This window comes from Penicillium riverlandense (assembly GCF_028828495.1).
Source record: "Penicillium riverlandense strain IBT 135883 chromosome Unknown utg000009l_segment0_segment0, whole genome shotgun sequence".
Taxonomy (NCBI): domain Eukaryota; kingdom Fungi; phylum Ascomycota; class Eurotiomycetes; order Eurotiales; family Aspergillaceae; genus Penicillium; species Penicillium riverlandense.
The window spans coordinates 644,888-669,937 of NW_026643200.1; the positions used below are offsets into that span (position 1 = coordinate 644,888).

Genomic DNA, 25,050 nt, shown 5'->3' on the forward strand with positions numbered 1-25,050 from the left:
CTGTTCGAGTCTTAAGAAATGTTTATCGTCCTGCGACTTAATAACTCCCCCATCCAAAAGAAAGAGCGCTGTGCAAAAGGAAAAATAAAACTAAAAGTGGCCACCAATGGCCGGACGACCGTCCCCGACCCCGAAGAGAAAGGGAATAACGCGCTCGCTAGTGGGCTATTAACAGAAATTGAGAAAAGAGGGAACTAGCGAAGCTTTCGTGCTTTCCGTCGCAGCTTAAACACCCGGGTCCGCAGCCACGTCACGAAGAGCATCCACGTGCTCTTTGACTGGGATTTCCACGATGCTGAGGGTTGCCGTTCATGGGATTTCGGAGGGCTGGCTAGCGGGAGCTGGGTGGCCTTCTCGGACATCTCTTGACCAGAATGTACAGCCAGTGAGTCGCGGTTTGGGGACAGATGTCGCTTCTCCCGACGCCGCGTTTGTCTTTCTTCCGCTTTGATCTGCTGTTTCTCAAACCGGCGAGTCTTGGCAGCTTCCTTCTCCTCGAACGCTTGGCGGGCGGCTTGGATTGCGGCCGCTCGAGAAATGGGGTCGGTGCTGGTCCGTGTGCGCGATCGAAAGCCAAAGTCAAGAGACGTCCTCGAGATCGGGGATGCGGTGTCCAAGGTGCTCCCGTTGTCCCTGGAGTAGCCAAACGAAGGCCGGCTGGCGATGTTGGTTTGTGAAATCCCTGGCAAACGTGTAAAGGAATCATCTTGAAGGTGTAGTGACAGTCGTGGGGGTGGTCCCGAAGAGGACGCATACATCGGGGTGCGCTGGGTCTCCGAACCGGGCAAAGCTGAAGATTCGGTTTCGGGACTACCATCTTCGAGGTCGCTTTCATGGGCCGACGCCTGATACGACTGACCTAGCGGTGGCGTGAACGCGCTGGGCATCTGCCGCATAGGGTGGACGTATTGCGACCCCGGCTTGCTAATACTCGAGCCGGTGCCCGTGGAAAACTGAGATGTCCCGCTGGTAGACCGATGATGTAAACCAGATGCTGTTCTTCGGTACGTACTTCCCGTGAGCGACTCGCTCCGGCGCCGATCTCGATCGAGGTTCCAATAAATGCCTAACCCATCCTGCTCGGTTGATGACCGAGAGAGGTCAATTGATGCCGACGGTGCATCATCCCGAGACATCCTCCGGAGTATCGGTTTGATGTGGACTTTTGTCTTGGCTGATCTGCCCTTCTGTAATCGATAGTCCAGTGCATCGGAAGATGTATTGAAATCGGAAGCCGTCATCAGGTGATGAGAATCTTGATTCCATGATTGTCCAATTGCGCCAATCTCTGGCGTAGGGTTGCTCGAGGTCCTCGAACTGCGACGTTTGGTATCGGGCGGGGAATGCGACTGTTCAGAGAGGGCAGGAGACGGGGCCAACTTTTGGGCCGCGCCATCCAGATCAAGTGGGGCATGGGGCATCAGAAGAGTGTCATTCTGGGGAGCAGTCCATCGGCCTTCGGCGTTGGAGATTCTCCGGGCGCTTGGGAGGCTATTCTTCTTCGAGAGTGACGGCGAGTCGGAATCGGTCGAGGCACGGCTCCGTGAAATCGGACGAGCCATCTCATGAGCATAGTGGATGTCCGTACGGGTCATGATCACCAGCTGTGAACAACAATGCCCGTCCTCCGGCGGCTAACTCTAGGGAACAGGTGTCTTAGAGATGAATTACGCGGCGCATGGTGGTAGCTCGGGTCTGTTTGTTGCAGCGGAGAATCGGCGGGGGTGTCAGACGATGAGACGGCCGGTGGCTGCACACGTAGGAGGCAGGATGGTTTGCGACGGACGGAGGATCGAATATTGGTGAGGGATGAGGCTTGGAGGATAATCAAGCGATGCGACACCATCGAAGACTGACACTTGAACAGCACTTCTCGGATCGGCGTACGGTACAATGACGACCTCGAGGGGGAAGACGGGGGTTGAGGGAGAATCGGTCAGGAAGCCAGAGTGATGGATGCAGCCAGGTAGAGACAGAAAGTGGGTGTGAAATAATATGTCTGCATGGGAGGGAGAAAGAAAGAATAGAGGGAGAAAAGAGAGTTGAGTGGGTGGGTGAGTGAGTGAGAGGAAGAAAGATAAGGTTGGGGAGCGGTGAAGCCGCAGACGGTGGGAGAGGCCCGCATGCGGTAGGTTAGGAGTATGGTATGGTGCCTACTGCTATACACTATACATGTAGTATCGACCAAGTCAATGGATAATTATTATGACTGGGTCAAATGGCTTGATTCCGTACGGTCATACATACCTCGGTCTGGTCAAGTGTTGACCGGTATCCTTTCTCCCATCCCTTCCTAGCCCTAACCGTCCATCCTATCCACCGTGCGACTATATATATATCGCGACCTCACCATGTATATATACGCACGCCCAGCCACTACCATGAACTCTTGGCCTTTTGCCGATCGAGGTGGGGTTCCCCCCCTATCCTGCCCAAAAAGAGCACACAACCCACCAAACGCCTGGAAGAAAACAACTAAAACACAATGCCGCAGACTTGGTGCTTCTCCCTCTTAATCTTGCTCTTCATCTCCGGCCACGCCCATGGCTTCGGCGCTGGAAACATCGCCTCCCTCTCTCGAATCGAAGGACAGAACTGGCGCCATGGAGATATCGAGGATACCTTGTTAACGCTTTTCCTGGCCCGAGTGGCGGGCGGCCGGAAGTTCAATAAGCTGGATGTGAAGCGCGTGTACTTTGGCAACTGGCTGCGGGACTACAGCCAGGCCGTTGACGTAGGCACCGTCAAATATGTCAGCGCCGAAGCTATCCGGATCTTGATCTGGGTGCTGGGTTTCATGAGCTTTGGGTAAGCAAGTCCAGAATGATCGGAAGAGAGTGTTTGCTAACGCCTGCTGACCAGCTTCGGGACTCGAGAATTCGAGGTGACGACGGAGCGCCTAGGGTGTTACCAGCCGACTGAGCACATTGATAACCCTCTCGGATATGCAGAAGGTGAAGATGCGCGCTGCTATGACCGTCGGCTCCGAGGCCCTGTCGACGAAGAGAGAGAGCTTGCAGTAGATCCGCGTACAGGTATGCACTCACCCTGCCAAAAGAGGGCTAAACTAAGGAAGAGAAATCATGCAGGCTTGAAAAATTACATCGCATCGGAAGACCTTGGGATTCCTACATCAGCGGCGTTGGTCCGTCGTGTCCTGGGTCGTTCAATCCAGCTGGGTCGCAAGTATGCTCGGTCACGGAAGGATGAAGATCTACATGAAGCCCTTCGACTGATGGGCACCGGTCTACACTGCCTGGAAGACTACGCGGCGCATTCGAACTACACCGAGCTGAGCCTGATTGAGATCGGCGAAACCAAAGTGTTTGCCCACGTTGGTCAGAATACGAGGCTTCAAGTTCGTGGTGCGCGCGACTATGTCTGTCCCATTGTGACAGGTACCTTTGGCGGAGTCGACTTCTTCCACTCCGTGCTAGGGGAGCTGTCGGATAAAACCATGCAGTCCGAAATCCAATCACTGGAAGAGGTCATCTCAAAATCACAAAACGAAGGCCCATCAAAGAGCTTCCTGCAGGACTTGCTGAGCAACATCCCGAGTGGGCTGATCGGGGACAGTCCCAGCCAGGCAAACCAGATGGATGACTTCAAGACCAAGGCCGACATTGCGCGGAAAACCAACCAGCATGTCAGTCCACGTGAACCTGAACAGTGGACTCGCTACCTGGACAACGTTCAGCAGCAGGTCTACCCAGTTTTGGAATGGCACGATGAACTGCTGAAGGCAATCCACGAGGCCATTGAACAGATACCAGTCCTACCCGAACTAATTGAGCAGATTCAGGACCAAATTACGGTCTTCGTCTTCTCCATCCTGGCACCATACGTTCTCCCGATCATCAACCAGGTCAAAGCCGAGCTTGAGACCGGTTCTTCGGAGGTAATCCAAAGCAGCAGAGAGCAGCAACATATGGTCTTCAATGACGACTCTGCGTCAGACCCGACACATTCCATGCTTTCCAAGGACCACTTCTCGAATGTCCTCAACGAGCCCGCGGGCCGCATTGCGTCAAACGTGGTCAAGTGGACTGTTCCTCAATTGATGCAATGCTGGGACAATGAGGATGTCGATGTCGATCGAACCCTGAACAGGATTATTTCTGGGGTCTTTCACCATCCTGCCCTGCGTGAATATGGGGATGATGGAGCAGCCGACATCCGCCAAATCATGTTTTCGACCGTCGAGAAGTGGTGGCGAGAAAAGAACGAGGAGGAGCGGGACATCTTGCGTGGACAGCTGAGCCGGGATGGTGTTCTCAAGGGCAAAAACCACAAAGCAGGGGTACATGACTCCGGACATGGATGTGGAAAGCCGTTGGCACTTCCCAAGGGTCAAGGGAAGCGTGGTGGAAATCACCAGTCTGGTGATGCCGGTATTGAGAAGCTTGCCTTCGAGGCTGTCGGCGGAGGTGCACTGGGAGGCATAGTTGGTGGGCTCGTTGGGGGGATGGGCGATATGATCCTCGACGAGCCTGGTCACCAGTCTGGACGAGGAACTCCCGAGTCCCCCAAAGGCGAAAATCACGCTACCCGACATGGCAAGGGACATAAACAGCACAAAGAGCACAAAGAGCACAAAGAGCACAAAGAGCACAAAGAGCACAAAGAGCACAAAGAGCACAAAGAGCATGCCCTACCTCACCCTCGACATGACAATTCCGATCGATACGAGACGGAAGTACCTCAATACCAGCGCGAAGCGGCGCACTATGGACGACGCTCTCCAATACGGCGCGACGAGTATCCCCCGGTGGAGCACTATAGAGGGGAGGAGTACCCCCAACACCAGCAAGAGGACAGCGGAGAGGGTGGTTACTATAAACATGAACGACGGGAGATCTACCACGGTGGCCGCCAGGAATACGAGCGCACGGAGCGCTATGAGCATGAGCAGAGGCAGGCTTACAGCGATGTGGATCGGAGCTACATGCGTGAAGGGGTTGACCGGTGAGTCAAATGTTTATTCTGAAGTATCATCATATATTAACGTCCTACCATGGCACGCAGACCACAGCGAGGCTATGATAAATATGAAAATCCTGGCTATCCATCCCAGGAGTATGAGCAGGGACCAGACAACCGCGCCGGGCATCATGTCGAGCGACACCATCGACATGAGCGACGCTCCAGTGGAACGTCCGACAGCGATGGTGGTGATGAGGAAAGGCGCCCTCGTCATAAAAAGCACAGACAGCGGCACCATAGCCATGACCGATCGGGCTCTGAAAGCTCGGACTGAAAGGTCGAACTCGAAGCCCCGAAGGACAGGGACAATTACCATTCTTTGACTTCTCCGGCCGCGGGCTGCTCCGTTCGGACCACCTTGTCACAATTAAGCAGACGAAGTGGATCGAAGGCCAGTTTTAACTGCAAAATGTTCAAGATAGTTAGAGTTGATGTTCTCCATGACGTAGACAGGTATTGTAGATGTGACCTACACGGCGCATGGCATCCACGGTGGATTCGCCCAGTTCGTGCTCAAGATAGTCTCGTTTGACAAGGCCAACTCCATGTTCTCCTGTTACTGTGCCATCCATTTCCACAGCCCGTTTCACCATTCGATGGACGACACCCTCAGCAACCTGCCTTTCGCTGTCGCTGAACAAAATAATGGCTAAATGCGAGTTAGCTGGGTTCGGAAACCTCGCGACACGGAGAATAAGCTCACCATGAAAATTGCCATCTCCAACATGGCCACAGATACCGGCCAGCAGCCGGCTCTGCGTCAAATCTTCTTTCGTAGCCTCGATGATATCGGGGAGTTTGCTCATCGGGACTGCTACGTCTGTTGTCCAGACATGGTCATCAGGGCTCCTTTTCATCGCCATGACACTCCACAGCGCCTGTTTGCGAGCGCTCCAAAGCTCCTGCATTTCTTCTTCGCCGCGAGCGAACTCAAATGATCGGCCGGCGGTTTTAGACACAATCTTCTGTACCAGCCCGATCTGCTCTTTCACTGCCACGGGGGTGCCGGCAAATTTAAAGAACAAGGTAGGCGACTCCTTCCACTGCCGGCTAGTGGACTGGCTGGCATTGATGCACTTCATCTGTACGTCGTCCAGAATTTCTAATCCGGCGACAGGGATGCCCGCCTCCACCACCTGTGTCACACACTCGGCCGCACTGTGAATGGAGGGAAAGCTTGCAACAGCAACGTTCTGACTCTGAGGCTTCACGGTGAGCTTCAACGTAGCCTCCGTGATGAGACCGAGGGTACCCTCGCTCCCAATGAAAATTTTGGTGAGATCATAGCCAGCGCTTGACTTCCGAGGCCGCTGTCGAGTCTTGATGATTGTTCCATCGGCGAGAACAACGGTCAATGAGAGAACCCACTCACGCATGGTCCCGTATCGGTAAGCATTGGTGCCGGAGCAGCCCGTACCCACCATACCTCCGATCATGGCCCCGGGCCCGGGGTCAGGGGGAAGAACAAGCCATCCTTGGACAGCTCTTCGTTCAACTCCTCCCATCCGACGGCCGGCTGCACCACCACATCCAAATCGCGCTTGTGAAGCCCCAGGATGCGATCCATACGACGAAAATCAATGCATACCCCTCCCCTGGTCGAGGCAAAATGGCCTTCCAAGCTCGTGCCGCCCGAGTATGGCGTGACGGGGATGACGCGTTGGTGGCAGATTTTCATTATCCGAGAGACTTCCTCAGTGCTCGACGGATATAAAATTAGAAACGGTTTTTCGTTCTCCCCACGTGAATAAGACGACCAATCCGAACCCGCGTGCATTTCCAAGTCCCCGAGCGCAGTCGACACGTTCTCCTTACCGAGAATGTCGATGAAATCCGCCCACGCCGCCTGGAGGTTGGAGGGCGAGACATTGTGTTGGGGAGCGTCGATATCCGCAAGCGAGCTTGTTGACGACTTCGGGAGAGCTGCCGGCTTGAGTGACCCTAGATAGTACGCACTGCCGGAGAAAAAGACCAAGGCTGGACCGACGTCAGCGGGATGGGGAAGGTCCGGGTCCGGGGTACAAGCGCATACCGAACATCAGGGCGGCATAGCGACCGCCAGGGGACTGAGTCTGATATTGGGCGAATCGCTCCTGCTCGGCACGCTCGCGCTTGAGTCGCTGCTGGGTGCTTTCATACAGCTGGCTTTTGAACGACTGCTGCGGCTTTTCGTTCGGGCGGACGGTCGACACACTGAAGAGTCGGGGGTGCAGGGAAGGCGGAGTTGCTCTAACGCCACGCAGCGCCCTGAGGGCGACAGCATTGGCGGGGAGCATTGAGGATGGAAGACGATAACCCAGTACTCTATGTAATAATAATTGTGGGTACATGGGAAGGACGTCGGTTGTAGGCAAGATAGAGCGAGCACACACCGCCTTGATGACGAGCACACGGGTAAAAGGCGGCTAAATCGACAGCCAACATGGATCACTTGACACTTTTTTTTTTTGGTTCTACTATTAACTACTTCTTTCCCTCGTTCTTCTCTCTTCTTCCTTTCATCTCTCGCTCTCACTCTCTCTCTCTCACACTCTCTCTTCCTCCCCCAGCCATGTCGTCCCAAACTGCCAAGGTATGTATCGATCTATCCCTGACCCACACCTATCTCCCGGCTAATCAATCAATCGATGGCGGGGCAGAACCTCTCCTTCATTCTCGAGGGCATCCATCAGGTCAAGTACGAGGACCGCCCAGTCCCTGAATTGAAGAACCCCCATGATGTACTCATCAACGTCAAATACACCGGCATCTGTGGCAGCGATGTAAGTATCATCAATCGCACGACCTCCCTCCTGCCGCCGCAACTAATCCGACATAGGTACACTATTGGGAGCACGGCGCTATTGGCCAATTCGTCGTCAAGGATCCCATGGTTCTCGGGCACGAGTCGGCCGGCATTATCAGCCAAGTCGGGTCCGCAGTCACCACCCTAAAGGTCGGCGACCGCGTCGCCATGGAGCCCGGCATCTCCTGCCGCCGGTGCGAGCCCTGTAAGGCGGGCAAGTACAACCTCTGCGAGAACATGGCCTTTGCAGCTACTCCGCCTTATGACGGTACGCTAGCCAAGTATTATGTGCTACCGGAGGATTTCTGCTACAAGCTTCCCGACCATCTGTCTCTGCAGGAGGGAGCTCTGATGGAGCCTTTGAGCGTGGCTGTGCATATCGTCCGCCAGGCCCGCGTGAGCCCCGGCCAATCGGTCGTGGTGTTCGGCGCTGGCCCCGTGGGTTTGCTCTGCTGCGCGGTGGCAACAGCATTTGGGGCGTCTAAGGTGATCGCGGTGGATATCCAACAGCCCCGCCTGGACTTTGCCAAGCAGTATGCCGTGACGGCGACTTTTCTGCCCGGCAAAGTGTCGGCAATGATGAATGCTGATCGGCTGAAGGAAGAGAATGAACTGGGTGCTGGTGCGGATGTGGCGATCGATGCTTCGGGTGCGGAACCCTCGGTGCATACAGGTATCCACGTCCTGCGAAATGGCGGCACGTATGTGCAGGGCGGTATGGGCCGGAGCGAGATCCAGTTTCCGATCATGGCGGCTTGCTCCAAGGAGTTGAGTATCCACGGCAGCTTCCGATACGGAAGCGGGGACTACAAGCTGGCGGTTGGCTTGGTCTCCTCGGGCAAGGTGGATGTGAAGAAGTTGATCACCGGCACCGTCAAGTTTGAGGAGGCCGAGCAGGCCTTTAAGGAGGTCAAGGCCGGAAAGGGCATTAAGACTCTCATCGCAGGCATCGACGCGTGAGAGTGTCTATGCAATTTGCAGCCCCCCTCTGGCGGCAAGTTAGAATCCATAACAAAAAGCAGAAGGAAATGAATGATTCAATTGGCTTCACTGCAGAAGCGCCCATCCCCGGGGCGCTGTCACCAGCATCTGTAGAAAGGATAAAAGAACGACAACAGAGGGGGGTATCAAGAAGTGAACCGAAAGACCAGTCGCCAGGAAAAAATAATCCAGATCATCTGTAGATCAACAACAACCTCGATTTCTCCGCGATTGAGAACCGCCCAAGCGAAACACGTCCTCCCATTCTCTCATTCCGCCCCTCCAGCCTTGGGTGCCACTCCCCTTGCCTCGCCGCCGTGGGGTTCTTCGTTGAAGGGGCAGGGCGTTGTCCTCGAGCGTAGCTCTGCTTCGGATGCTCGAGCCGTCACTGGTGCCGTGACCGTAAAGGCCACCATCTCCATATTGGATGCCGCTCTGCGGGTCATCTGGATCAATTTCGCCCAGTTCAATCTTGGTGAGAATGATGCGCGCGAGCCGGTTAAACACCTCTTCAACACCATCCCCCGTCAGAGCGGATACCTCGACGGCAACAGGGATATTAGATTGGGCGGCCCAGCGCGACGTCTCCTCGAGGCTGACTTCCCGCCCCTCGGGGGCCCAGGTAGCAGTCATCCTGGTTCCTGACCCCAAATGGCTCGCCGACCGAACCGAGCTACTAGTTTCAAATGGCAGTGATGATTGCTTGCTCGACGTACTGGATGGCGTAGGTGGGAGCCGAGTAGAGTCGTCGACCAACTCGGACTGCGGGGCGGAATCTGCCAGGTCGGACTTATTCCCAGCCAGTATGACGGTCAGGTTGGGGGAGGCTAGTGCCCGCGCATCCATCAGGAAGGTAGGGAGCGACGCGAAAGAGTTATGGGAGGCGACGTCGTAGATGAGAATCGCGCCTGCGGCTCCGCGGTAGTAGGACCGGGAAACGGATCGGAAACGCTCGGTCCCAGCAGTGTCCCAGAGCTGTAACTTGATCCGCCTGCGTCTGGAGCCCGATCCCAACTTTACAATACGGGAAGAGAACTCGACGCCGATGGTTTGCGACGACAGAACACGCCCTGGGAGAAGAGACCGAGGGTTAGCCAAGGCAGGGGAACGGGGGAAGCGGTGGTCGTACATTCATTCTTCACGAATCGATGGAGTACACAGGACCTGCTCGTATCCGAGAAAACATATCAGCAGAGTCTGGGGTCGTTGCACAGGGTCACTTACTTTCCCGCACCGCTCGGGCCCAGGAGGATGACTTTGGCGAGGTAATCGTACATACTCCCCAGTTCCTGGCATGTGTTAACTATTGCGGCAAGCTCGGTGAGTACATGGGAAAGGGCGACATACCTGGTCCTGATCGGGAACAGATGAAGTGGAGGAAGCATTTGACAGACCTCGCGGGCGCACCATGGCGCCGGCTGGCAGGAAAAAAATTAATGGAGGAAGAGGATGAAGAAGTTAGGAGTGGAGGGGGTCCTTCCGGGCCGAGATTAGTTAGGAGTTGCCCGATAGTTAACTAGTGGGCACGGACTCTCAGTCTCAACCCAAGTGCCCACGATGTACTTGTTTTTGTTTTTGTTTTTATTTTTCTCGGTCCTCTCTCTTCCTCTTTCCTTTTGGCAATAATTCTATAGAAATGCTACTAAACCGGTATTACCGAAGCCCTGGATTCAAGCAAGGTTATAAGATGCTACCTATAAAGACTATTCTGGGCTAAAGGTCATATACACTGCTTGCTACTATATTGTCCCCTTAAACTGCTCATTTTTATTACATAAAGATCCACACATTACTATTTCGCCTTCGTCTAGGACCTGAACTCTATCACAAACATCTAACTTGCTGGGCGAATGAGACGATTCGATTGCTATTTACTTCTCAAGGCACAGAAACAGCGTGAAGGGCAACCTTGGTATCGGTATCTATCTACAAGCAGCGATGCACCTTGGAAGCCTATTTAAGCGCAGTTGGAGACTACCAGTTGTAATCGGTCGCATTTCATTACAGCCGTGCCTAGAAAATTACATATTCCCTTGCGAGGGAAGTTGGACCCATTTTTACAGGCAATCCAGAATATTACCGCAGAGTCAATGCTCATTTTTCCTAGGAACATTTGGTCCGATACTTTTTTTTTACTGCACCAGGCACAATAACTAACCTCAGCAACCTGTTAACAAATCAACTTGTTGTACTCATCCTTATCTCGGGGCTTGGCAATCATCATTGGTGGTTCTTCAATATTGGGAGCCTAGAAGTCCGTTCAACCTGCAAGAAGTCGTAAGCAACGCGCCAGGAGGGTGCTAGTAGGAAATAAAGATTTTAAACGGTTTATAAGTATAGTATAGTCTATAATCTATTCTTCGTCTATACAAAGGATATGGGTCTGTAGCCGTCTCTCTGAGTATAGTGGTGGTAGACAAAGGTTTTAGGAGACTATAATTGGTACTATACTAATATTATTAAGCTTCTATACATGACTAGTAAGTTATGAGAAATAGCGTAAAGCTTGAAACTTATTTTGGCTAGGGCTCATACAAGTTTATTTATATCCTCCTACAAGGGCTAATTTAGGCCCTATTTTATAGTCCCCTACTCCCCCTCCTCGCGCTTCTTTTCGCTCAAGTACTTCTAAGATCAGTTATTACCCAATCTTCGAACTTCTTTGAAGTTATAGTATTCATAGTATACCTTGCCCTGGCGCTATCGCTAATGGATTCCATCGTTCCATGTCTATTTTGTAGAAAAAGATATGACTACTTGACTTTCGATATATTTTTGACCCACTTACCTATAATCCTCTTAAGCTCATCCTAGTAGTAATTGTATTCTTTTAGCTACTTATACGTAGAATCGTCCTAGAAGGAACCCTTTGTCACAGTCCAGGTCGTGATGCCTAATTGCGGCATTGTGCCATGTCTCTCCACCTCCCTTATATTTAGTCTACTAACTAGTCTCTCCTTTCCTACCCAGCTGATTCTCCGTTCTGGAGGCTTCGTTCTATTATAGGTGTATTATATAGGTTTACCTATTGACCTTTGTGTGTTTGAATTGGCTCGCTAGACTAGCCAGACCTCTATATCTCTGGACTTTGTTCGATCATTATTATAGACCAGGCATATTGTACTATTTAGGAATTGTATCACGTATCATCATATGCTACTTACGGTGCCCTATTGGTTTTATAAGTATTAAAAAATATAGTTAGATTCCAATCCTTTCAAGAACTAACTAACTATATCCTTATGACTAAATCACTTCGACCGTAGTAACCTTTACACAATACTAGTACCCTTCTAAATTATTATTTTTTACCTGACTACTTATTTCTTTTATATCCATAATTCTTCCTCTTTTAGTTACGCAAGGAATAACACCCCCTGTACCTATAACTAGACTAGAAAGATGCTAAATATACTCCTAATAAGTCAATAATACATAGTTAACCCTATATCCTCAAGAGATCTTCTAGCCTAAGAGCCTACTAGGAATTGGTAAGTACCAGAGATACCACTAACCAATTATACTCTAATACTAGTAAATAGAACCTGAAAATAAAATCATAGAACTGTACTATTATTAATCCCTCTTTTAAACCACTACTAACATAGTAGCTTAATACTATTTGCTTAAGGAAAGAGATCAATATTTAAGGATATTCCTTACTTTATGCTCTAAGGGATTTTCTTTGGTAGATCCAGGTGGTTTAAATATAGATTTTTATAACTATAATAGTCTAATATACTGCTAAATACTATATAGGCTTCAGCCCTTTCAATCCTAGAGTTATTTACAATATATATAACCAGACGATAGGCTAGATCTAGTTATCTACAATAGGGGTAGTGAACACGGGCTTCTAGAGCAGGATTTTAACTATAGCTTCTTGGTTAAAGAAGGGGGGGTATAAAGATATATCTTTTCCTAGGACGCTATCTACGTTCTATAATTAATTCACTACTAACGATAGTCATAAAATCATAAAAAAATATTAGAGAGTAAGAGAGAACTTCCTATATAATAAATAATATCGCTAAAATAAAACAAGGCGTTTTATTAAGCTAATTTAGGAGGGAAGTCTTCTATAGGCCTAACTGGCGGCCTAGAGGGTATCTACTAACCTTATTCAAAGAGAACTAAGAGTAAGCTAATACTAAAAAGACTGAGCGCTAGTTATGTAAAGGGTTTGATGACTCTACGAGAGAACCTTGTCCAAGGTCAAAGAAAACCCGTCGTCTCTTGTGCTTCCATGGAGCGTAGCTGGAATAATGGTCGCACCACCAGGAATCTTTTTAGAGACTCGTGGTATACCCTTATCCGACTTAGTGATATCATCATAGAGAAATAAAAGGGGAAGTATAAGCGTAAAGCTAAATAAAAGTGGGATGAATAGGCTTGCTGAGACTAAATTAGAGAGTAGGAAAATCAGAAAACAGAGGTAAAGCTTAAATAGGTTAATAGGCACGACGGCTAGCCACTTTATACTATTAATAGACGTTGTAAATAGCTACAAAAAATTAGTGGGTAGGAGAAGAATTATGAGTTTGCTATATTATAGTTTGGTTGGGGAGAAGCCCTCACTAGCGAGAGCAGTGAGGGCTCGACTAATTACTAGGTGGGCGGGTATAGCTAATTATATTATTTCCCCCTCTAGATCATTACATTTCCCTATAATGTAATATTCACTATATATGATATTTAAAGTAATATAGTTATTATTCCTTTTAATACTATGTAGCCAGGTTTCAATAGGTACTATTACTTTATCAGGTAAGTTAAATAGATAGTTTATTATCTTTATTTTACTTTATAAGGTTGTAATAGTGGTATTATTGCTTAATTAGTAGCTGCTTACTGATAATTTAATAATAGCCATTATATATATGAAAGAATCTATAAGGAGACTGGAACCCTAGTCTACAAGTTATTTTTTGTATTCTTATATATAGTCCTGAAGTTTATATTATAAGCTAGTAAAGATTACGACTCCCTCTATCTTATTGCTTTATAGAAGGTACTCTAATATTATAAGACAAGTATAAAACTATTAAAGCTCTTAAGCTATCTTATACTATGAGATTATCAGGATTAGTATTTTATCTACTTACTATTATAGGATCATAAGTAGTAGTTTAAATCTACTCTAATCTCTGTTTCAAAACGATAATAATTTATAAGAATATTTCAAGACTAGGGATATACATAAAGCCTAGCTTATCAGAAGGGAAGAATATCTAACTAATAATAATTTTATAAATTCCATTTAGAGCTATACTAAAGTTACTGATATTTGTTAGAATAAGAGATATATTGTAAAATGAAGACAATCAATGATATTATAGTACCTTGTAGTCTAATATACTTGTTAATTGGATAGAGCTATCTACTTTAAAAGCCTGCTAACATATTATATATTTAGACAAGGATAATAATAGTACTATCTCGATATAGATTACCACAGACTCAAGGTTATATGGTAAAGAATTACTATGCTTCCTTTCTTGTTTTAGAAACGGTATATTAGATTATTAGTATTAATATCTTAGTAAATTAATATATAAATAGTATTTTAGTTTTCTTAATAGATAGAGAATCTTATCACTTAAGATAAGTACTCAAGAGGATAACGTAGTATAAGCTATGTACTAAACCTTTTTAAAAATATATTCCAAATTATTAGGTGCATATATCTAAGGTTCTAAGTCTTATTATTAGCTTATATACTATTTACTAGATCGTTAATAGGTTAATATTATTTATTTAATGACAGATAAAACTACTATAATATACAAGTTTTGAATAGGTCATAATTTTTATAAATTATCTATAGAATTTCCATTATTACAATATCTATTGTTAAAAGTTAGTGAGGATAGGACGAAGCTAACGGTGAAACTAAATTAGAAAGAAATACAAGATATGTATAACCTAATAATAACCTAATAACAGAGTTTACTATAATATTTTAACTTATAATTATTAACTATAGTACCTTAGATTAAGAACCCTTAATAAATATTTATTCCTTTAGACACTAGACATAGTTATTAGAAAATGACCTGTGGCTCATTTATACCTTATTCCTTTTAAAATTATCATTTGGTATTAGAGTAAGAAGACTAACTTAGCTAGTAGACCTTTTATAAAGATAGGACTTAGCTAAGGGAATAATACCATATACCCGCCCCCTAAAGTAGGACCCCCAACGCTGCGCGGTTGTGGGTCCTCCCCAGTCTAATGAAATTTCAGTCTAATGATAATTTTTACCCTACCTACCAACTTTTGATGCTATTTACAAATACCCCCCACGTCTATCAATAGTATAAAGTGGCTGGCCGTCATCTCCATTGACCCATTCAAGCTCTGCCTCTCTTCTCTGATTTTCCTGATCCCTAATTTCGCCCCAGTGGCAGATTTCAGCGCGCTTCTGTTAGCCTCACGTTCCCACTTCGTCTTTGTTTCTCGGCCTCCTAGATATCCCGCGATTGTATGAGGGTATTCGAGTCCCTAATACTAAGAACACCTCCTTTACACACCTAGCGCTTAGATTTGGGGACATTAGCCGCCTCCTAGTTAGTAAGGAGGCGTGACATATCGGCAGAGGTCTAGGTAGCAAATTCCGCTTAGGTAATGTTCCCTTTATAAATTACCTCTAAATAGCGCTAGATTTTCGCTAAATCAGGGCTAGCATTAGCTAAGAAGCTCTTCCTAACTTTAGAAATATTTTTTCGTAATTTTATGACCGTTGTTAATAGAGAATTTATAGTAGAACTTAACGCTAGTAGTGGTGATCTATAGTTAGGATGCATCCAAAATATCTTTATCTTTCCTTTATCTTCCCCCCTATCGTACTCTCTAAGCTCGTATTCTTTCCCTCTATCATAAACTACTAGGTCTAGTATCTCTACGAAGTTCTTCGCAAATAACTCTAGGTTAAATAGCCAAATTCCGTAGTCTTTGAATAAGTGTCGGACGGCTAATATTGTGAAGGTCTATACCCGGATGTTATGGATAGAGCGAAGAAAGTCTACTTCCTCTATGACTAAAGCGCCCTACTTCTTTGCCTAGTTATTATGCTTTTGATAATAGTGCGAAATGGGTGTGAATCGAGTAGCTGAAGTCCATATATAAGCTTTAATAGGAAGTAGAGTAGAATAATCCTATTCTATCTACAAAAATTAATGAAATCACGCGCCTTATAGGATTTGTGGCCGTTAAAAATAAGGCCTATTGGAAGTCGTGGTTTAGTATGTTCGTCAAATATTAAAGCCATTAGTAGGCGCGCACCTATTAAATATACCCCCCCTTAAAATAAATAATAGAGGGCAAATATAATTACTTACTTCATTATTCCATCTTATCTCTAACGTACTAATGATAATCATATAGTAAATCTAGCTAGTCTCTAAACTAACTCTTAAGATGAACTATGCCTACGAATAGTATCATTAGGGGCATTAACCATCTATCTACTATAATGCATTCGAATATAGTCACTATTTCAGCAATTCCACTTATTAGTATAGGCCTTATACTATCCCTATGCTAAGTAGCGGCGCGCTAAGATTTTCCTTAGCCGAGTCAGAAGCTAGTTTCGTCAAAATTATAGATATTCTTTGGCCTAATTTGGTATTGCTATAGCACTATATCTAGTCGATAGAAAAAATCCTCAATATGTAGTAATCGCTCTACATCCGTTCGCTCTGCCTCTATAATTTTCTAGGTACTAGGAACGTAGTCATTAGGGTGGCGTTTTAGAAATCTATAGACCTAATTGTTTCTAACGCATCGCGTAGAACCACTTCGCTCTAGAATTTCATTTGCTATACCCTCAACCTCTGCTAGGGTTAGCGGAAGATTTGTACGATAAATTAGATCTATCTAGCTAATTAGTGCCTGCTCTTGAGATTTATCGAGGCATTTGTTAGGTCCCTAGAGCGCCGAACGAGACATGTGACTATGAACGCGTCGTACAAGTCGCTAGTAATTAACGCCAAATTTCCGCGCGACCGCTGCGATTTTAGGCTTCCCACAATTATAGTAGGCTTGCAAAGCCTCGTAGATGCGATCCTCGCTTTCATTAGATTTTTGGGGCATGGTGGTGGTGGTGGGTAATAATAGGAAGAACTTGGGGGGTGGAAGAAAAATTATCATTAGACTGGGATTTCATTAGACTGGGGAGGACCCACACCGCCATGGCGGTGTGGGTCTGACTTAAGGGGACGATTATACGTTTTCAATCTAAAGAAGTATACTCTCATATACTTCGTTATCCTAAAGGAAATAGACCCTAAACATACTCCTCTGATTCTACTAGAGATAATAGTCGAAGTAGCTAAGACATCCCTATATAAGATATCCGTATAGCACCTTAGTTTCTAGCTAGATCTACATACTAAATTTGTTGTTAGGTATTACTATAATTAGGATGACAAACAAAACTATTACATGGTTTTATAATGTCCCCAAGTCAGACCCCCTAATAGATAACGCCATCTGTGCCTTCCATTTTTATAAAATCTTTTTTTGAGTTTATAATATCCCGTAGCTATATTATTAGGGTATTAGAGTCCTTGATATAAGAATTTCCTACTTACCTACTTATTACCTAGAGATAGGATGTTAACTAGCCCTTTCTTAGTAAGTATACGCCTAATGCTATCGGACTAACTATATAGCTAATTCCGCTTGGGCAATACTCGCCTTACGAATCCACTTAAGACGTTACTATAATTTAGCGATATAAGAGAGAGGCTCCTTAGGAAGCTTTTCTTAATACTAGGGTTTCGCTTTTATTATCTCTACGTAGTTCAAAGTAGATAGCTTCTTGGTTGAATAGCTAGATACTACACTAGATAGATGCTAGTAAGTCTAGAAATAGTCCCTGATTATACAGGATCTTCCTATTTTACTAACTACTTTCAAATATGTATCTAAGCACATGATAAACATCCTAACTCTTAAGTTATATGGATTGATTAATTATTTCTCTCACTACCATTTCTACCCCTAATATCTAGTATTTGTATACTCTAGCTATAATCCGCCTATACACTAACCGAATTAGGTTACTAATCGTCCCCTAATCCAACTAAAGCATCCTATGCCTTATATATATAGATAGTCCTTAAAGAACTAACCAGCCTCTGATTGACATATATTAACTAAATTACGATATAGTTTAAAGATCTTTAATTTAAAGGTCTTTTAGGCTCAATTAGGTTTGAATTAGGAGAACATAGATACTATTCGTTACCTTAATATCATGTATTTTAAACTACTCTTATGTGAAGTATAACTTATGAATCCTTATATTATCTTATTAAAAGAAAGTACCAGGCTTATAGTGCCTAATAGGCTAATTTTAAATATATTAAGATATAATTTCGTAGTATATCCGTTATAAGGCGAGTCGGTATCCCCTTCCATATTAATTAACATTATACGGCTACTAATCTAAATTCCGACCTGAACCATTTATAAAGTAACCTTATATAAGGTTTAATTTTTATAAGATTACTATAGTATGTATGCCTTAGACTATAATCTAAGGACTAGTCGGTTAGGAGAATTAGTTATTTTAAACCAAGTATTTATCTACAAATATAATATGTAGCAATACCCCATATGTCCTTAAATTTAGGCGAACCGCGTCTATTTTCGAGTAGTATCATAGTTTGAAGGTATTATGTTTTGATTTATATACATTTTTTTCATTATACTGCCTTATAATTCTGCGAATAGACTTATAATACCGATCTCTAGGTATACTTATAGATACTTATAGAGGAGCCTATAGCTCTACTAGGGGTTATAACTAGCGAGATAAAAGACATATCTATAACTGTATTAGGTAAAGGCTTTAGGGCGGCTAGTACGAGGGAATATTTGTCCTTCATAGGTTATTAGAATCAATAGCGTGTTTAATAGGTAGTGCTATAACAAACGCCTAAATCAGATGCAAGGTTTAGTAGGCGATTGCCTTAGTCTAAGCGTATACAAGATTGTAGAGCGCGTTAGGCCATATGGTTTAGTATTTAGCATTCGATTTCTACTTATTTTGAATAAAATCTGACGTATGGTTATTAAGAAAAAATTATGAAATATAATGGGGGACGCGTCGTATACGCGCTAAAATTCGGGGGGGGGGGGTGTTGTTTCTAGACTAAATTGTTGCGTTGTAGCCATAGAACGAATACTGGGTAGTTGAACCTATAAAATGAAAATCTATATACGAATTTTCATTTTATAGCGTAGGATTTCCGTTTAACTAATCTTCTAATCTACCCTATCGTTTCCTCCGATTATTCTATACTTCGTGATAATAGTACCTATATGTTTAGAACGGGGTTTGAATTAAGTGGTTGAAGTCGATAGGTGAATTTCAATAGAAAATAGAGAGCAATTATCCAATTGCCCTTATATATAGTAATAGATAAAATGGCGCTGCTTATAGGAAGGCATATCCATTAAAAATCGGAATGCCATTCTCTACACAGTATAGAAGTTAGGGGTTTAGTATATTTGCTAAAATCTTAAATTTATTTGCTTATACGTAGGTAAATAAATAATTAATTAATTAATTAGTTAATTAACCAATAATTCAGAGTTCTAAGCTCTTTCCTTATTGTATATAGATTATTAGTTATAACGCGCTAAGCTTTCCCCTATTTAACTTAGAAGCTAGTTTTATTAGAGGTATTCTAGCTTAACATTATAACATTTCATAATTATATATTTAAGTAGTTAACGGCTAATGAAAAACCTATTAAGACTAATGGTCAAGATTCTAATAACGTTAACTAATACTAACATAATTTGTAAACGTCTCGCCTCGAAAATACTATAGTAATACATTAATTTTTATCATATATGTACCCTTACACAGCCCATAGCCTGAACCTTTTTTCTAATAGGTACTACATGAAACTTTTCGAAACTATAATTAAATTACTCTGTCACTCTCTTTTTAGGTGACTAGTATCGTATTAGTAGTAGGAAGTAGTTCAAAAAATTCGTCTATTAGTTTTTCTTAGAGAAAAAAAAAAATAAATAAAAATAAAAACACTATAATCCGAACGCTAGAGTGCCTAAAAATCTCTAAATACTATTTAGACGCCTATCCATAGCAACCTTTCTAATCTCTCTTATTATTTAATACTTAGGCCTGACTACTTCTTTACCTCCACTACGTGCTTGGGGTAGGCCCTTCGAAGTCTTAGTATTAACTACCTTAAGCCTCATATTTAGTAAACGCCCTTCCTATCCAACTATATATGTATTGTCTTTATTAGACATATAATGAATAATATTATAAGGACTTTGCTTAGGGACATATATATAGATTTAGATAGTTTCGTTGCTTCCTTTGTTAAGGATACGCTAATATATGGATGAGCAAACTGGCCGCACGTAGCCGGTCTATCTTCTAACTCGTTATTTCAACAATATATTTATTTTGTTTATTAGTATGATACTTTTATATGCGTAAAGTACGGGGTAGATATATAAAGTCGAATATTTAGCTGTGTTATAACCTAACCTAGATCATATAGTACTAACTAGCTAGTTTAAATACCCATATATAGTCATAAAATCAAATATCGATATTGTTGGCCTCTACTTACGCTTTATCCTTGATTTTTCCCCTATATACGCGGTTTAGGGGGGCTGAATAGCCTCTAAGGCTAAATAAATACGCGTATAAGGGCATGTACAGTGGCACCTCGAAAGTTTTCGACCGCCCTTTATTCACCGCCCACACCGCCTATACTAGCCTAATTAAGCACGCGTAGGAGATAAACAATAGTACCGCGTTTACCCTACTACCTTCCTACTTTTTGCTCTATTATACAATCTTTGAATGCCTCCTATACGCTCTGCTAGGGCCCCTGTGCGCCCTCCTCGCCGCCGAGGCCCTGATCTTGACGCTTTTACGCGTACGAAACTCGTCGAGCTCAAAACTGTAGCTGGCTAGAGCTATTCGCAGATACAGAGGAAATACCCATCGATTCCAATCTCTACGATTAAATCGACGGTATATCTAGCTAATAAGCGTGCTAAAAATGAGTCTTTACCGCGTTCTAGCCGACCACGGATACTTAACGACAATGATAAGGCAAAGCTTTTGAATGCTATCGATGAAAATCCTCGTATAACCTACGATGATCTACTTTCTGAGGTCGACAATAAAGTCAAAAAAGAGTCAATTCGTCGGCTATTAGTTGAGGAAGGCCGTCGAAAATGGCTTGTGATTGATCGACCTGGTTTAACCCCTTTTCACGCCGCTCAACGACTTCGATGGGCTCGAATGTATGAGCATTACACTTCTCGGGATTGGGCCCTTATTTTTTGGTCTGACGAGTGTACAGTTGAACGTGGGATTGGTGAGCGCCGTGAATATACATTTACGCCTCGAAAAGATCAAATTCCGAAGCGTGATATCCGTGGTTTACCAACGAAGGGGAAACAGACGAAGCAGATGTTTTGGGCCGCATTTTCTGGCTCTACACGACGTACAGGCCTTATTCCTCTCTTTGGAAATCCTGAATCAGCCCGTGGGGTATTGATCGATTTGTTATTCGTGATTTATATCGCCGAATCCTACCTACCTTACTTGCAAATCAAGACGGCATCTTTCAACAAGATAATGCTTCTACACATACTGCATTAATCGTACGTGAGGCCCTACAAGAGATGGGTATTGAGGTAATGGAATGGCCAGCGCGATCGCCTGATCTAAATCCTATTGAAAACCTATGGACGCTTTTAAAGGATAAGATCTATAAGCTACATCCAGAGCTTAAAAACATGCCAAACAACGACACAACACATGCGCTTTTAATCGACGCAGCACAGGAAGCGTGGGATGCCTTAGACTTAGAAATAATGGTTCGTCTATCTGAGACTATGCCGCATCGGGTGAAGGCAATTATTGAGGCAGATGGCTGGTATACAAAGTATTAGGTAGTATGTGTAGAAATTTAGGAGGTTTTTAGGACGGCAGAATAAGCGGCAGAATATTATATAATCAAGGGGGGTGGTCGAAAACTTTCGAGGTGCCACTGTAGATATGATAACATCTTTTTCAGAGTATAAACAATTAAAATTAGGGGTTAAATAATTACCATAGCTATCTATAATAAGTAATTTACCTATAGTACGAAAATTTTAGATTCCCAATTTTATAGTTTATATTATTCTCCTTACTTTAATTTGTCTTATTAGTCTAAGCTTAGAAACTACTGTATTCCTTATCTATCATATGCTTTTAGATGTTTCTTGACCTGTATTATTTCTAACCTACTATAAGACTATTATAGGAATATGATGGGGTCTACTTAGGCCGTCTAGATTTAGGACAAAACTAGCGGTTCCTCCTTAAACCCTATGTAATAAGGGTTATTGTTAGGGTTGTAGCCATTAGGCATTTATGAAATACTGCTAGCGTAGTATACCAAGGCCTTACGTTTTCAGTTTTTGCACTGTCTTCTCAGTAGACGAGACTTTAACACTAGTCTAGATATTTCCCAAGTATTCTATAGAATTATGGTACTTTTCAAATATTTCTATTATTACGATATCGTTCTCGAAAAGTGCTTTTATAAAAATTGCCTTATACTTATTATTAGTTAGAGCCGTATATTAATTACTCTAAGATTTTTTAACTTTAACTTCCATTTTATATAATTAATTAGAAGTCTTCCTATCTATGGAGTAAACGATTAGATACATATAGATGGTATATAAACTATATAGGCTATGAAACTATAAGCGTCTAACATAGCTCTGGGCTACATCTAAGTGAAAGCCTAAAGTAAACCCAGTAAGAGGGTGGCTTTATCTTTATAGATAGTTAGGCTTAAAGCACTTCGTCACCCTCAGATACTATTAGAATAGATCTACGTATCTAGCTAGCTATCTTAATATCCTGTATTAGCTAAAAAGATATAGAGGCATCTTAGTAGGATTTTAGATCCCTACCTACTATTTTTGATAATAATATAGTAAACTAGCAGGCTAAAGACGCCACCTAGATGGTTATTTTGTCCCTAAAACAATAATAACTTGTAATTTTACTTCATAGCGGTAACTAAACGAAATAGAAGATATTAATCACTTAGGAAGTAAGTAGTATAGGTATCTAAAGAAGTCAGAGCAGTAACATGGCGCTAAACAATAAGATACTTAACTACTAGTACGGTCTATATGAGGCGATATCGTTATACTAGATCTAGCTTTAGACAGAGTCATCGTCATTAGTATCTTACTTTTAAGTACTACTTGGCGCTTTACTATGAACTAGGTAACTGGGCGATTGAATATATACTACCATAGTGCTCCTGGTATAAAACCTTAGATTCTAGCTAGATTTAAATATTCGATTTTATTATTAGTTGTTAAGATATTTAGAATGATAAACAAACCATTACATTGTTCTATAATGTGATAATGATAATAAGGTCTGTGATTTCAAAAACTATGATCTAATCATATTCCTATTCTAAGGGTTTTACAAAAATCTCCTTATACTAGCCCCCAAGTCGGATCCTGATAGCTAACGCTATTATATGTCCTCACCGTCTTAATGAGTATGTTCTTCTACTCCCCAGTGATGCCCAGAAAATTAGACGAAGAAAAGGATCGTATCTTTGAAAATAACTATAATCGTAGAAAGCCTAAAATCTTAGTAGTCATATAGGAATTTACTTTGAATGCTGTCAACATCTACCACGCGTTTACAGTCGCCTTTTTCGTTTAGGCTACTGAGGGTTTAGTTATTACCAAAAATTCCTAAATGGAAGTATTGATTATCGAGGTAGAGATACTTTATTGTATAAGCGCTTCGCTAAGCGCTAAAGATGATAGAAGTATTGTAAATAAATATTAGAGCGAGGTGGTCTAATCGACGAAAAATTTAGCCCTATCGCTTCCCGAACCGCCTCCTATCGACTAGTTATTCTGCCTAGAAAAGCATAGTAGAGAAGGTAGTTAGATACTAAGCGATGACTAACTATTTCCAAGCGACCGCGCTCACCCAACGCGTCGACTTCCTCATTTCAACTACTCACCATGCCCCACTACAGTAGTCAAAATTCCCAAAATTGTTTGGTTCAAGAGAGTAGGGTCAAGCTCGTAAACAAACCCTACTAGAATCTCGGCATCCCTCCATTCATAAATCCTTGGTGTTATTTGAGATACTATAGATAGACGTTGTTCTAGGATTATGTCAATGGCTATTAATTTCGCAATGATATTATAAATGAACTAATTATTAGAACAGACCCCCATTATTTTCAGGTAAAAAATGACATTCTAAGTATATATATATTAATTTAGCAGTAAAAAGCTACTAAAATAGGATTGATCTAATTAATATAGAAGTAGAAAGATATACTGATTCTCAAAAGAAATTAGGAGCTATTTTTCGTTCGCGCTTATAAAATTAAAGAGGGGCAAATATGTATAAGTAATACTTGATAACACATAACTATCAAACCTAAATAGCTCTATAGTAGGTCTAATCTATAATAATTGCGCCCCTTCCTATAGCGACTGGCCCTAAGCGTATAAATAAAGATAAATAATCTAATCTAACCTTGAATATCCAATACCGATCGTAATCTAGTGTAGTATATTCTAGACTATATGATCTAGGCAAACGAAGAGGATATAAGTAAAAATGAAAGTGGGGGTCTTTGACTATTATTTTTGTTTTTCCACATTTTATTATAACCTTATCTACGAAGCGATTTCGCAGCTAAATTGTCTCTACTTCCTGATCCTAATGACAGTACTAGTAAAGTATCTACTCTGCTAACCCTCGTATAGGTCTAATTAGCTTATAGGTTAACCCTAGTTGTGTAGTTCTGGTGTATATTATACTTTACAACGCACGCACTATATATATACTAGCCTAGAAAGAGGTTATAAAGGATAGTAGTAATACTTCTCTTTAGTTACCAACTATAAATATAATACGTTATTAATGCCCAAACGTGAAGTCTTTCAATAAACAGAATATATATATATTTTTTTTTTTTGGTTTATTTCCTTTAACATATATCGAGACTATTGTAGTAACTAAACCTCTTAACATGTTTAATATCCCGTAGATAATTACTGTCTAAACCACCTAAAAACTACTGTTAATAGGCGGGATATCCCTTATCCCTGGAGCGGTAAATAAAATTACTTTAGTTCTAGACTTTTAGTACTCCTAAGGTATCGTAGGTAGGGCATAATACAATAGGGAGTAAGGTCAAGTAAGGATCATCTATACCCGCCTTTATATGTGGGGCCAT

The 25,050-nt window shown here is 43.3% G+C and overlaps 7 protein-coding genes across 7 annotated transcripts; 3 read left to right on the forward strand and 4 right to left on the reverse strand.

Moving 5' to 3' along the window:
• Nucleotides 1–194: 194 nt before the first annotated feature.
• N7474_010534 (uncharacterized protein) lies at nucleotides 195–1,595 on the reverse strand (the record flags this gene model as incomplete). The annotated part of the gene is made up of 1 exon (XM_057201944.1): nucleotides 195–1,595. One exon carries the CDS (start codon nucleotides 1,593–1,595, stop codon nucleotides 195–197), a length of 1,401 nt encoding a protein of 466 aa, XP_057048215.1.
• An 890-nt stretch (nucleotides 1,596–2,485) lies between these two features.
• N7474_010535 (Het-C domain-containing protein) lies at nucleotides 2,486–4,969 on the forward strand (the record flags this gene model as incomplete). The annotated part of the gene is made up of 2 exons (XM_057201945.1): nucleotides 2,486–2,808; nucleotides 2,863–4,969. The coding sequence occupies 2 exons, from the start codon at nucleotides 2,486–2,488 to the stop codon at nucleotides 4,967–4,969; spliced, it is 2,430 nt and encodes an 809-aa protein (XP_057048216.1).
• A 45-nt stretch (nucleotides 4,970–5,014) lies between these two features.
• On the forward strand, nucleotides 5,015–5,257 carry N7474_010536 (uncharacterized protein; the record flags this gene model as incomplete). Its single annotated transcript, XM_057201946.1, has 1 exon — nucleotides 5,015–5,257. The coding sequence occupies one exon, from the start codon at nucleotides 5,015–5,017 to the stop codon at nucleotides 5,255–5,257; it is 243 nt and encodes an 80-aa protein (XP_057048217.1).
• A 35-nt stretch (nucleotides 5,258–5,292) lies between these two features.
• On the reverse strand, nucleotides 5,293–6,359 carry N7474_010537 (uncharacterized protein; the record flags this gene model as incomplete). Its single annotated transcript, XM_057201947.1, has 2 exons — nucleotides 5,293–5,385; nucleotides 5,457–6,359. 2 exons carry the CDS (start codon nucleotides 6,357–6,359, stop codon nucleotides 5,293–5,295), a joined length of 996 nt encoding a protein of 331 aa, XP_057048218.1.
• Nucleotides 6,360–6,415: 56 nt separating this feature from the next.
• Nucleotides 6,416–7,259, reverse strand: N7474_010538 (Vanillyl-alcohol oxidase C-terminal subdomain 2; the record flags this gene model as incomplete). Its single annotated transcript, XM_057201948.1, has 2 exons — nucleotides 6,416–6,960; nucleotides 7,016–7,259. 2 exons carry the CDS (start codon nucleotides 7,257–7,259, stop codon nucleotides 6,416–6,418), a joined length of 789 nt encoding a protein of 262 aa, XP_057048219.1.
• Nucleotides 7,260–7,610: 351 nt separating this feature from the next.
• On the forward strand, nucleotides 7,611–8,728 carry N7474_010539 (NAD(P)-dependent alcohol dehydrogenase; the record flags this gene model as incomplete). Its single annotated transcript, XM_057201949.1, has 2 exons — nucleotides 7,611–7,745; nucleotides 7,802–8,728. 2 exons carry the CDS (start codon nucleotides 7,611–7,613, stop codon nucleotides 8,726–8,728), a joined length of 1,062 nt encoding a protein of 353 aa, XP_057048220.1.
• A 225-nt stretch (nucleotides 8,729–8,953) lies between these two features.
• N7474_010540 (putative Ras family GTPase (Rab4b)) lies at nucleotides 8,954–9,880 on the reverse strand (the record flags this gene model as incomplete). The annotated part of the gene is made up of 1 exon (XM_057201950.1): nucleotides 8,954–9,880. One exon carries the CDS (start codon nucleotides 9,878–9,880, stop codon nucleotides 8,954–8,956), a length of 927 nt encoding a protein of 308 aa, XP_057048221.1.
• Between the last annotated feature and the right edge of the window lie 15,170 nt (nucleotides 9,881–25,050).